Consider the following 13,504-nt stretch of genomic DNA (forward strand, 5'->3'; position numbering starts at 1 on the left):
AAGGATGTGTTTTCAACTGATGGCAAAGTGTTATATAGTCAACCGTGTGGTAAATCTATCACAGTTGACCAACCACATTTGAGTGGCAGATAGGCACTTATCGGGCAACAAACTCCATCTACTTCTGGGGAACCTTCAAAATTGTCCACTTGTTCAATGTTCTTGTGCAGAGCTTTTGTGACCACAGATATTCCACTGCTCAAATTAAAGAACCCTGATTTACGAAACTTTTTCGCGAAATATATGAACTTCGAACTGCCTGATGAATTAATGTTGCAAAAAAACATATCTGCACAGGTGTTACGAGCAAACCTTACAACATATTCGCTCACAATGTGCGCATCAAAATATTTGGCTATGCATTGACGAAACTACAGACTCCACTGGTAGAAAAGTGAGAAATGTGATTGTGGGAGTGCTAAATAATGACGAAACTGTCTCAACGAAAAATGATTTGATAGTGTGTAGAGCGCTAACTGGGGCTACACATGTAATGATAGCAAGGCTTTTTAACGAAGCAATGTAGCTATTGTGGCTGGAAGGCATAAAATTTGACAATGTTCTTCTCCTCGTGACAGATGCAACAGCTTACATGAAAAAAGCTGCATTAGGCCTTGCCTTTAGCTACCCCAAAATGGTGCACGTTACATGTGTGGCTCATGCGTTGCATAGAATATGTGAAAAGATAAGAGCTATTTATCCCAATGCCGATAAACTGGTTTCAAATAGGAAGAAAGTTTTTATCAAGTCACCTAGAAGAATAGACATTTTTAAACAAAAATGTCCTGAGGTTCCACTTCCCCCTACACCTGTAGTTACGTGATGGGGCACTTGGTTGTATGCAGCTGTATATTATGCCCCGAACTTTGAAAAATTTGTATGTGTTGTAAATGATCTCGACAAAGAAAATCTGCCATACATCTCAACAAAACTGTCCTTTCTCTCCAATTCCATACGAAAGCTTGAATCGTCCGCGAACACTTTGGCAGCTTCCGTGGAAGAAACAAAACTGAAAGAACGCACAAGTGCTAATGTCTAAATGTACAGAAATTTTTGGTAAAAAACAAACTTTGTGCCAAATTGCATGTGTTTTGGAAGGTGAAGTAGAGCAAGGTGAAGTAGAGGAAGCTTAGGAAAACTTCAGGGTTAGTGACATTTCGTGCTTCTAATATGCAAGAATTGTTTCTTGTGACGCGGAGCGATCTTTCTCACAATATAAGATGTTTTTTTTTTAGAGATAATCGTTACGAATTTACAATGGAGAATTTGGAAAAACTATGGTGAGCCACTGCAACTCTTCCAAAAAATAGCTCACTAAGAGGTAAGCATTTAGAAACTAATTTCAGGTGTTCAAAATGCATGAATATTTTGTTTTTGTAACCAAATGTTTCTTATTTTTGTTACATATTTTCCTGTTTCTATAACATATTTTCAACATTTATGACACACAAAAAAAAAATCTGAGTTTTTTAGCACATAAAGTTACATTCCCTAGTTATAACTTCTCTCTCTGGTAATTTATAATGCATTACAGGAAACAAAAAAATTGCAAGCAAAGCAATCAAAAAAACTATAAGATCAATTTTTTGTTGCAAACTGAAGACAATATTGATTTAATATGGCACAAAAATTTTCACAGGGGGCTATGACATTCTCTTTTACAATATTTTTCATTTCGATTGTTCGACGCCCAGGGCCGACTCCTGCCATCCCCTAACAATGGCTCTGAACTTGACAAGACTGTAAGAAAAACAGATATTGCGAGTGAAGCAACAAAGAAAATTTTACGAAATGTATTTTTATTTTCATAAAATTTGAGATCGAGGGGAGCAATTGCCCCTCTGTGTCCCCCTGCAGGTGCTCTTGGCCATCGAAGAAATAATGCAAAGATGTGAAAACTAATTCCATCTTGAGTATCCTTTTGTCCTACATTCTACTAGTCTTGGTTTCTTTTACCTCAATGTTTGCTCCCTTGCCCCTCTAGAATTGGTTTCCGTTCAAGGGGCAAGACCGCTGCTCTCCCCCACTTTGTACATGTGCCACTGTACCCCCTTCACCCATAGTTGCTTTGAACTTTAATAGTCTTGAAAATATTTCATCTTCATTAACAGTATACTGTCGTTTAATAACTAAATTTCTAGGTGAAAGTACAATAATGTGGGAGGGACATGGACGTCTGGACGAGGGGGCAAGAATGGCAACACCTCCCCTTTAGAAATCGAATGTCAACCTAAAAACCTATATTTAACACACAATTTGATTTCAGTCATAGTAACGTGATAATTTCAAATTCATGTGGTGCTTTTTGAGGTGGCAACACTATTATTGGGGTAATATTCCCCCATGGAAATATATCCTGCTAGTCCTCATTGAAAAAATCTGCGGGCATCCATGATTAGGGGGGAGCACTTCCCCTTCTTGCACCCCGTGTACACGCCTATGATATTTAAAATACTAAATTTAAGGTGCTGAGTTTAGATTTGCCATACATCATATGTCTCTGACAGATGCTTGGAGGGCGTCATTGTCCGTAAATCTGACACCAAGTAGGGGCTTCTTCATTTCATTGAAGAGGGCGTAGTCGTTCGGTGCGAGGTCTGGTGAGTAAGGAGGATGTGCCAACACAGTGAACCCCAGTGATTTGAGCTTATCCTTAGTGTGGTGGCTGGTATGCGGACGAGCATTTTTATGAAGCAACAGGACGTTCTTGGCCCACTTTCCCTTGCAATATTGCTGTATCCGGTGACGTAACTTCTGTAGAGAAGCACAATACACATTGCAGTTGATGGTCATGTTCGTGCAATCTGCCGTAAATGGTTGCTGGCCTGTTCCCTACTTTCCACAGCAACCACACAGTCCACCTCTGCCCGTGATAATCACACTCCATGATCTGTCGAGTGACGCCACACAGGTTACCCATAAAATTGCAAGATAGTTACACTACTCCTGACATCTACCTGCATCATTATTCACTCTTCAAGGTCGACTCTTTCAGACTACTGTATTGTCGCCGGTTTGCCTATTCTGGGGTTCGAATACCAGCCCCAGTCTAAAATAATTTGTAAATGCCCCTCGTATTTTTTTAAAAATACTTCACAGAAATTACATATTTCTTGTATGTGTTCAAAATATTAGGTTTAGTAAGTAGTGAAATCTCTTGAAATTGTCATTGGTGCCAAATTTACATTCATCAAAATGATACAGGAGTGTTACTTTCTTGTGCGTTTCATTTTTGCATTACACAAGACTTTCCTTCTCTTTAAGATATGAATGAATAAGTTCTTCTGGATGCTAATGACTGCATTGCATTTTATTTCTCAACAATTCTTGCTAGTATTTTATTTATTACCATCTTTGCCCCATTAAAATCCCCAAACCCTGCAGCCTATACCTCTAATCAATGCAACAGCACATATTGTAAATAGGGCATCCCTAGATTCTTACAAAGCCTAGTGCACATGAACCAATTCTATTTTCTGTAAGAATACCTACATTACCTGGATTAGTTATAACTTCTGGATTGACAGAAAAATCCAATAAGATTGTGTGTGCTGACATACTGGCTTAGCTTTCTCTACAACCTGGAAATAATTGACAAAATAATCACTGATTAGATTTGTATGTACATTGGAATTATATATGTCATAACTTCAATGAAAATTATGCTTGACACATTAACATTGGAATTTATTGAGGACAGGGCAAAATTTAAACATAAGAAAATTCAAGTTTGTAAGAACAAATGTTTAGTAAAAAATAAACAAAAGCTAGAAACAGGTTCATTGCAGAAGTATCTAACCTAAAAATCCAATTTACCTGGGGCTGAAGAAAAATTACATTCAACTAACATGTCATGCATATTTGCAAACAATAAGAGGAAACTGAAAATCTCATTTCACAGCTCTTCCCAGGTAACTGTTAACCCTTTCAATAAATGGTTGATTTTGATGCCAGACATGCTGTTATTATGTCAATTGTTTAATTCCATATCAGGGTGACCACTCTAGGAACACGATAAAATTCAAATATAATTCCCCCTTTACAAGGCGAACTTTCCAAAAATTAAAGGGTACAAGCAGATGTTTTCTATTACCACCTCTCATTTCAGTTGTATTTTTAAAGTGTTTGTGTGTCACAAGTGCTCTTGTGATTTTCTTTGTTTTATAAAGTGTTTAGTGTTCCAAGGTTCTTTTTTTTTTGTGTTTTGCCATAGTTTTAATAAAGGCACATACGTACAAATTACAAAACAAAATAAAGCCTATGTACATAAAGTCTTCAACACATCAGAAGAACTGAAAGAGAATATTAGGAGAGAAACTGAAGCAATTTCAGAAGCTGAACTGTTGCATGTAAAAGGAAATTTTCTGAAAAGATACCAGAAATGAGTGGATGCAGGAGGACACCATTTCTAGCCATATCACACACGATTTGCAGGGAGTTGCCATCCGGCCGGCCACCAAGCGGGCTGCCGACAGGTGGCACAAGTGACGGAAAAACTCACTGTACATGCTTTAGTAAAAATGGTTTGTTTTTCTATATACATTTTCATCAATCTTCTAAACTCTATTCAAGGATCATGCAACACAAAATATACCTTCTTAGAAAAAGACCAAAGGGGAGAAAAGTAGAATTTTTTTTATTTAATACTGCTTCAGCATGTTGTTACTTTTGAAACATTCAAAGGATATAGGCCTAGTAGATAAGATTGTTGATAATATATCAGTAATATGGATTTGCAATACATGGTTGAATTTTGCATACATGCAAATCATAACCAAACATAAAATGTATTCAAAATTAGAATTTTTGAACTGTCAAGACTAAGCAGCTGGGGAGAACTGAAATGACAATGAGAAATGTGTTCAATGCACAGAATCATATGACTCCTTGGTCTATTACAAGTCACCCCACCATTGTACTTTGATTTACTGAGAATGACATTTTCACTTGAATAATGCACATCATCACGCTTTAAATAAAAAAATGGAAGTAATTCCTCCTTGCACAACTACCAGAAAAATTAGACAATAGTTACTGATTTCATGAAACACAAAAACTTCCATGGATGGATTGGTGTGCAGGGAAATATTGTGCAAGTAGATGTACTAAAATTTGGAAAAAAGTAAATATAACATAGGAGACGAGTGGAAGGTTCACTATTACAATGATTGATCTTCATTGAGAGATCTGCCTATTCGACTTCAGAACTCCAGTCAGTACCACATTGTTCCTAGAACTTAAGTGCATGTTGACATGTGGAGTCCATATCAGACTGAGTGATCACAGATATGCTCACATATTCATGTCACACTACGTGACAAAGAGTGGTCTGCAGAATATGCTCCAAGATTGAGTGTTTCTGAAGGTGCCAAATGTCCCCAGACACAAAGCGATGATTATTCAACAATTGTAGATGACTGTTATTAACCTCCTGCCCTACTCACCAGACTAAGCTTGAGCTGATTATATTTTATTTCCGGAAGTCAAATCGCATATGAAAGCACATTGTTTAGAGTTCATTTCAGAAATCAAAGATGCTGTAACCAAAGAACTCAACAGCAGACCAGAAATTCCACAACAAAATCTAAAAGCTATGTAGCCCTACATAGAAGACAATTCAGGAAGGGTTACCAGACATACTCTTTTACCTGGACATGTCCTCTTTTTCAGGTTCCTAAAAATAGTCTGGGCAGCTTTTTTGGAAAATTGTGAAATGTCCTCTTCTTTGGAGTACAACTTCCAGATCCATAACAAATTTTTATATTTGTAAATAATTATGAATATTGTTTCCTTGTTCATTTCCAAAGTAAGGAAATACAACACTCTCAATTGTGAGTGAAAAGACAATAAACTTTTCTTCCAAATAGGAAAAAATTGTTGGATGTTTTGATCTCTTCTGTCGCATGAGGTTTGATTTCAAAGCATTTGCGACATCTACCGCAGCTTGTGGTGAGCCACAAGTTTCTAACAATAGGTAAGAATATGCGAGATTCCTTTGATTTGAGTTCCATTACATCAGAACTAAGAAATAAACAGTAATTTTTAACTGCTCTACTCCTAATTGTTACATGGTAGTGGAGAAGTGAAGTTCTGTCGATCAGCGATTTGAACCATCTTCAAATGCTTTTTTAGAGACGACTTACAAAATCGATTTCCCAACTTATGCCTGGAAGAAACAACTCAGAAGCAGAATGTCTTATCTGACCAACACACACATTCGTTTCAGTTGCTGATAAAGGTATTTCAGTATATTGCACATTGACATACCTTTATTATCTGGCTAAGCAACTAACTCATTGCTGTTCATAATGAAGGTTCATCACCGCTGCAACACAGGCCTTCCATTTATTCCTATCTTGGCCAAGCACAATCCAATCTTCATCATCTCTCTCATTCAAATCCACTCTAATATTATTTTATAATAATTGGAAGTGTACAATTTAATTGTCCCCTCTCTTTTTGTAAAAATGTCCTCTATTTTTAAAGTTTGTCATCTGGTAACCCTAAACTCAGGGATTACATATGTAGGACTAAACAGGATAAAAGACTGGTTTCTTAATCCTGGTTTTAATTATACCAGTCTCGAACCACAGTACACATACTCTGCATATAAGCATACCCACAGGGGGAGCGAAGCAGAAAATACTTCTCTACAATTAAGTATTTCACATATGTAATTTTAGTTATAGTAATTTAAGAGACAGATACAAGGGTTATCCCAAGCATGCAATAACAGACTGAAGCTGTGTTCTATTGAGGCGTCAAAACTGTTTTTGCAGGGGGGATGTCTTCTAGTTCCCTTCCTGGAATATTCTGCGGAAGGCCACGGGTAGCCTATTCAATATGCTTTATTCGGAATTTGCAATAAATTTTGGTAGCAAACATTAAATTCAGATTGTAGTTTTCCAATATAAGGAAGAAAGTATTCTTATTTTCTGCGAGACACCACACCAAAATATGCATCACACACACACACCCTAAAATTTTTTGCCAATGCCCGGTAACAGTTTCATATCAGCACAACGTATTTCTTCATTTTTACAGAAGAAACTACTTACGGAAATGAGTTTCTGTAGCATTTTCAAAGTTCGTGCAGGTATTTCTTTTTCATATTGGAATAAATTTCACCGGGAATGCATGTATTTTTCAAGAGAAATATCTCTCCGACGCACAATTGCCGTTGCTTTCATCTTCTTCCTCTACGTGAACCAGATGTAACACCCTGTCAGTATTTCCAACCATGCCATTGTTTATTTATTTATTTATTATTATTGAACTCAACAGGTTTACATCAATTTACAGAGTTCAAGCAAGAAGACGTGAAAACGAAATATACATTCCTGATATAACTACGACTCCAAATTTTAACTGTTTGCCTAAACTAACCTAACCTTACCATGAAGGTAAAATTTTCGTATCCGCAAAACGTATTTCTTCAATTTTACAGGAGAAATTACTTACCGAATGCAGTTTATTTATAATTGTGGAAGTTCGGGGAAGTGTTTTCTAGCATGGTTCATTGAATTTGACAGGTAAATCATCTATTTTTCGATATAAATGTGTGACAGATGCACGATAGTCTTGCATCCATTTACTTCCAGGTGGATGTAGCCTGTGTGTGATGACGTAATCCCGGTCAGTGTTTCCAAACACGTGTTTTTGTAACTGAAGAAGGTATGTTTCCGCAAATGGTTTGTGGGGCTGTGTCAATGGTTCGTGGGGTTTTCGAACCTGGAAAAAAATACAAAATCAGTAACACGAAACTAGTATTTTTCGATGAAGGAGGTTGCAACACTGATCATTGACAACGCTAGTCAAGATTTCTCCGCCATATTGCATGTTACGCAAGCGAAAGCGAACATAAAAAAATAGGTAACAGTTTCATAGATCGGAGACACATTTCTTCAATTTTACACAAGAAACTACTTACTGAAATGAGTTTCTCCAAGGTTTACAACCTTCGTTGATAAATATTCTTCCTAAAACTTCATCGTAGAATGTAGCAGAACAATAAATAATCACTTTTCATGTAATAATATTGCGCATTTTGTGAAAATTGACATCATGCCATTGTTTCCAAGATGTACCTGCAGATGGCTCTAGCATCGGAAGTCACGCGATCTCGCTAGTGGAATCAGGGTTTCCAAACGTGCATTTTTTTTTTGAGAAACGCGCGGTTTTTTGTTGGCAAACGTGCGCTTTTTTTCTAGAAACGTGTGCTTTTTATCGAGAAAATGGCATGTCATGGATGTGACGTTAGGTTATTATCGGGCATAGAAGATCCCTTGGATTTTACAATCCAACACGGCATAGTGAATAAAGAAGTTGATTGCAAAAAATGTGGCAGTGCATTTAATGTGCATATTGGACGTGATGGGCATTGGTTGTATATTTGTTCGAAGAGAGTCGATGGACAAGGTAAATCACGTCGGAAGAAAGTTCCGTGCGGATTCAAACGTTCTGCAAGAAATGGCATGTTCATAGGTTCCAGTAACTTGTCGGTGGATAAAATAATTCATTTTTGCAATCTCTCTCTTCATCTGCTGTACCCAAGACAAGCTGTAATAGAAGAGGAATTAGACATGAGTAAACGAACTGTTGTTGACTGGTCAAACTTTTGCAGACAGGTTTGCGAGGAATGGGTAACTGAAAATTCTCGTCCCATAGGAGGTCAAGGTCGAAGTAGATGAAGCGAAGTTCGGCAAGACGAAGAGGTGCGTAAATAGAAGAGGACGTCCAGGTAACGGACAGTGGGTGTAGAAAGAGGAAACCCGAGAGCTTTCTTCATTGTCCCGGTAGACAATAGAGATGAACAAACTCTGCTGCAAATCATACACAAATTCATTCTTCCTGGCACAACTATCATCTCAGACTTCTGGAAAGACTACATAAACTTACAGGGAGCAGGCTATAGGCACCTGCGAGTGAACCACAGCATAGAGTTTGTTGACACGCCTGCAAGTGGACATATACATCACGAAAACATGCGACGGATGTTGCGCGATGACATTCCATTCCACTCCCAAAACATCGAACGAGCATGGCGTAATGTACGTCATTCCATACCAACCTTTGGACGAAAGAAGAGTCACTTAACAGGGTACCTAGCAGAGCACCTATTTAAGGTCAATTTCACACCGAAGGCAAGAATGCACGAATTTTTCAAACAAGCCGGTACCATGCAATACATGTAACTTGAAAAGATGTAACGTGATACGCACCCACTTATTGTATCATTTTAAGTGTTTGATATGTTTAAAATGTTAATTGTCTATTATGACGTAATTTGTTTTGTTTAATTGGGTAGTCTTTTATGGTTATGGACTAACCTTAGAACATTCGATTGTGAGTTGTTAGGAGAGAGATTATTATGGAGGTTGCTGGAATAATGGACGTGATTTTGGAAATGTGAATGTGATAATTTGTGTAGTGAAGAACAATTATGAATTTAATACAATTTTGTTTCTAATAAGGAGTTTAATTGCGAGTGCAAGTTGGTAATGTTTACGTAAGCATATCCTTATCTGATTTCCCACAACCTGAGGGCTTCATAGTAGGCTTATAAGTCTCAGGCTCGCCGTCGAGGAATAACAGTAAGTAGATCCATTGAGACTAAACCAGGGAACGTAGCAGGTGTAAACTTTTTGGCGCCGCAACGCGGGACTCGATAAATGTGTTTGAGTAGGGTATGCAGAAGCGTAATTTAAGAAGTGATCGTCGTAAGTTAAAAATGGATACTTTAAGTTGCTGTTCCGATAAAGTGAAAGCTGATGATGAAGAGGTCGAGTGCAACGATTGTAAAAGAAGCTTCCACTTACGTTGTGCTGGTTATCCTTTGACAAAATCGCAGTATAAGGAGGAAGAATTGAAATGTCTAATTTGTAAAGAGAAGGGTAATAAAGGAAGTCCTTGTTTGGAACAGTTGTTTCAAACCCTGATGGAGAAAATGGAAATGGGAAGAAAAGAAGATAAAGAGGAACAGGAAAGGATAAGAAAAGAAGATAAAGAGGAACAGGAAAGGATAAGAAATGAACAAGATAGAAAAAGAAAAGAAGATAAAGAGGAACAGGAAAGGATAAGAAAAGAAGATAAAGAGGAACAGGAAAGGATAAGAAAAGAAGATAAAGAGGAACAGGAAAGGATAAGAAATGAACAAGATAGAAAAAGAAATGAAGATAAAGAGGAACAGGAAAGGATAAGAAATGAACAAGATAGAAAAAGAAATGAAGATAAAGAGGAACAGGAAAGAATCAGAAGAGAACATAAAGAGGAACAGGAAAGGATAAGAAATGAACAAGAAAGAATCAGAAGAGAAGATAAAGAGGAACAGGAAAGGATAAGAAATGAACAAGAAAGAATCAGAAGAGAAGATAAAGAGGAACAGGAAAGGATAAGAAATGAACAAGAAAGAATCAGAAGAGAAGATAAAGAGGAACAGGAAAGGATAAGAAATGAACAAGAGAGAAAAAGGAATGAAGAAAGAGGAGAATTGATGAAGCTGCTCAGTCAAGATAAGGAAGAATTATTATTTAGAATAGAAGAGGGGCGAAAGGAATGTAGAGAAATGAAGGAGACTCTGAGGAAGGAAATTGCGTGTGAGAGGCAGCAAGTAGCTGAATTAATTCTAAAGCTGGAAGAAAAACAAAAGGAGGATTATGACAAGTGGAACTTAAGACTTGACACAGGAGAAAACATCTAGAGAAGCTAAAGAAAAGGAAATGGAAAATGAAATTGAGAAATTGAGGGGACGAATAGAGATTGTTGAAATAATTGCAAGGCCAGAAGCAACACAAGGTTCCTCAGAATTACTTGATAATTTAGAGCTAAATCAGAGAAGGCAAGAAAAGAAACTTGAAGAAGTTACGGAGAAAGTCGCATCTGTAGATAGGCAGGTCGATCAACTACAGATGTTAATGGCAGGCTGTCGGGTTCTAGAACCTTCTCAAAATGGTGAAGTTGTATTTCAATCGGGAATGAACGGTTCAACAACGAGAGGTGATTCCAAGGAGAAGATGAGGAAAAGAAATCGTTACTCGTCAAGTTCTTGCTCTGCAGTTTCCTCTAGTTCTGAGGAAACTGAAACTAGGAAAATTACAAAGCCCAGGAAGAGACATAATAATGGAAAGTCCGAGAGATTGGTACAGGATGAGATATCTCGTGACAATGCCAATAAGAATAGCTCCTACAAATCTTTTCGCATGTCTGATGTTAACGCTCTTTCAAAGTTTGCTGGAGAGATTAATACTGTCTCTGCTGAGAGGTATTTAAAAGAGCTAATAACATACCTGGATCTAATGAATGTTCCTATGATTTTTAGATTGAAGTTATTGCCCTCTCTTATGGTAGGAAAGGCTAAGGCGTGGTTTGTTGCAAATGAGAAGAAGTGGAAGACTTTTGAACACTTTTGTGCTGCCTTTAGAAAACAATATGCCTCTGCTGATGCCAAGCAAAGGGAAATGCAGACTCTGAGAAACAAATGGTATTCGAGGAGCTGTGGCCTCTCACTTGAAGAATATTGCTGGGACACATATGGCTCGTATTGTAATCTTGTGGATAGCGTTGACCAAAGCGAAGTGCTGAACTTGGTTATTAGTCAACTTCCGCTGCGAGTGCGTCAGTTGGTACTTACTCGCGATCCACGCAACATGGATCAACTTACCAGCTTCTTGGGAAGATATGAAGCCTCGGAGCAACTTGAGGGATGGAGGACAGAAAACCCGAGATTCGAGGACAGAAGAACCAACCAAGCTAGAGTTAGGCAATTGACGTTCTCCAGAAATCAACCCAATTCAGCGAAAGTGTCTGCTGGTAACGGAAGATCTGATAATGAGAACTTTAGTGATAGCGCTCGACAAAGTAACAATCCTTCAGGAGAAGAAAATAGAAGCGGGTTCTACAGAAGAAGGAACTGCGAGGGATCACAGCGATCTTCTGGAGAAGAAAGAAGAACGCCATTCCGAAGAAGAAGTTCGTATGGTAATAATAATTTCTCCCAACATCGCTATAACCGGTATAGAGGTAACTACAATTGGAGGAAAAAAGAAAGTGCTACACAGACGGAAGATTTCGATAGTGGAGAAACTAGTGTTAAACAATTAGATGTTACCACTTGGAATACGTCTGCCCCGTCCTACACTCCAAGAAACTGAGAAGCAGTTGTTGAGTTGAGTGGATGGCCCTAGAGTTTTGAAAAAGAAAATTTACTCCATTTTCATTTTGTTAATTTTCTTTTTGTTTGTGGGAGGATGCCATGATACGCACCCACTTATTGTATCATTTTAAGTGTTTGATATGTTTAAAATGTTAATTGTCTATTATGACGTAATTTGTTTTGTTCAATTGGGTAGTCTTTTATGGTTATGGACTAACCTTAGAACATTCGATTGTGAGTTGTTAGGAGAGAGATTATTATGGAGGTTGCTGGAATAATGGACGTGATTTTGGAAATGTGAATGTGATAATTTGTGTAGTGAAGAACAATTATGAATTTAATACAATTTTGTTTCTAATAAGGAGTTTAATTGCGAGTGCAAGTTGGTAATGTTTACGTAAGCATATCCTTATCTGATTTCCCACAACCTGAGGGCTTCATAGTAGGCTTATAAGTCTCAGGCTGGCCGTCGAGGAATAACAGTAAGTAGATCCATTGAGACTAAACCGGGGAACGTAGCAAACGATGTGTCATGAAATAAATATGTGAAAGATACTGTGATGGTAAGTTAATCTCTTAATTTTTACTAACGTAACCTAACCAAACCTAAACTAACCTACCAACTTTGCATGTTTCGTGGCTTGAAAGTATATTTTCAAAAACCCAATAATTCGTGGAACATAGGAATTTTCATGCACAATAGAGTTGGAAACATTGATATTCGAAAACAAAAGAAGCGTTGTCATTTGCAAAGCAAGCGATATCGCACCGTGACGTGCTTTCCGTAGCATTAAGGAAAATGGTTTATTTTAGCAGAAAAAGTTTCTTTTTTCGTGCAAAAAGCATAATAGCACCTTCCACTATGTTCCGCAATACATAATTGGTAAGTACTAACCACGAGAAAGACAAAATATCCGATTTAAATGTGTCTCCGATGTATGAAACTGTTACCAAAAATTACTCGCTATGTCTAAAATTTAGATTATTTGCGTGGAAAAAACGAAATGCCACCTTCAAGAATCCTTAGGAATGCAGAATACGTAAGTATCAATGTGGAAAATAAGGGAATTAGAGACTTTTGGTGGTTACTGAAATTTTACCAAAAATTGAAATTATTTTCGTGACAAAAGCATAATACCACCTTGAAGAATCTTTCACAGTGCACAATACGTAAGTACGAATGTTAAAAATGACAAAATAATTGAGTGAGAGGTGTTGTGCCCATACGAAACTGGTACCTTCGATTGTGGAAAATTCTTGATAAAACGCTGACGGTAGGACGAACCAGAAATACACGTGAATCATCCTAGTTTGCAACAAAATTCAACCGTAGAGGATAAACTTTCGATATCA

At 37.5% G+C, this 13,504-nt stretch overlaps 1 protein-coding gene across 4 annotated transcripts in view; it reads right to left on the reverse strand.

The window, feature by feature from the left end:
• The window catches only part of Sms (spermine synthase), a 79,229-nt gene that overhangs the window by 64,747 nt on the left and 978 nt on the right, over positions 1 to 13,504 (reverse strand). For 3 of the 4 annotated variants that reach the window (XM_083112146.1, XM_083112145.1, XM_083112148.1), the window contains exon 2: positions 3,498 to 3,581. In XM_083112146.1, coding sequence (XP_082968272.1) covers positions 3,498 to 3,558 — 61 coding nt within the window. In that variant the 5' untranslated portion in view covers positions 3,559 to 3,581. Of the gene's footprint in view, positions 1 to 3,497; positions 3,582 to 7,461; positions 7,483 to 13,504 lie in introns of those variants that run through there. The other variant, XM_083112147.1, reaches the window with a different exon arrangement.

The sequence above is a fragment of the Lepisma saccharinum genome, chromosome 1, assembly GCF_977018435.1.
Source record: "Lepisma saccharinum chromosome 1, izLepSacc3.1, whole genome shotgun sequence".
In the NCBI taxonomy this organism is placed as follows: domain Eukaryota; kingdom Metazoa; phylum Arthropoda; class Insecta; order Zygentoma; family Lepismatidae; genus Lepisma; species Lepisma saccharinum.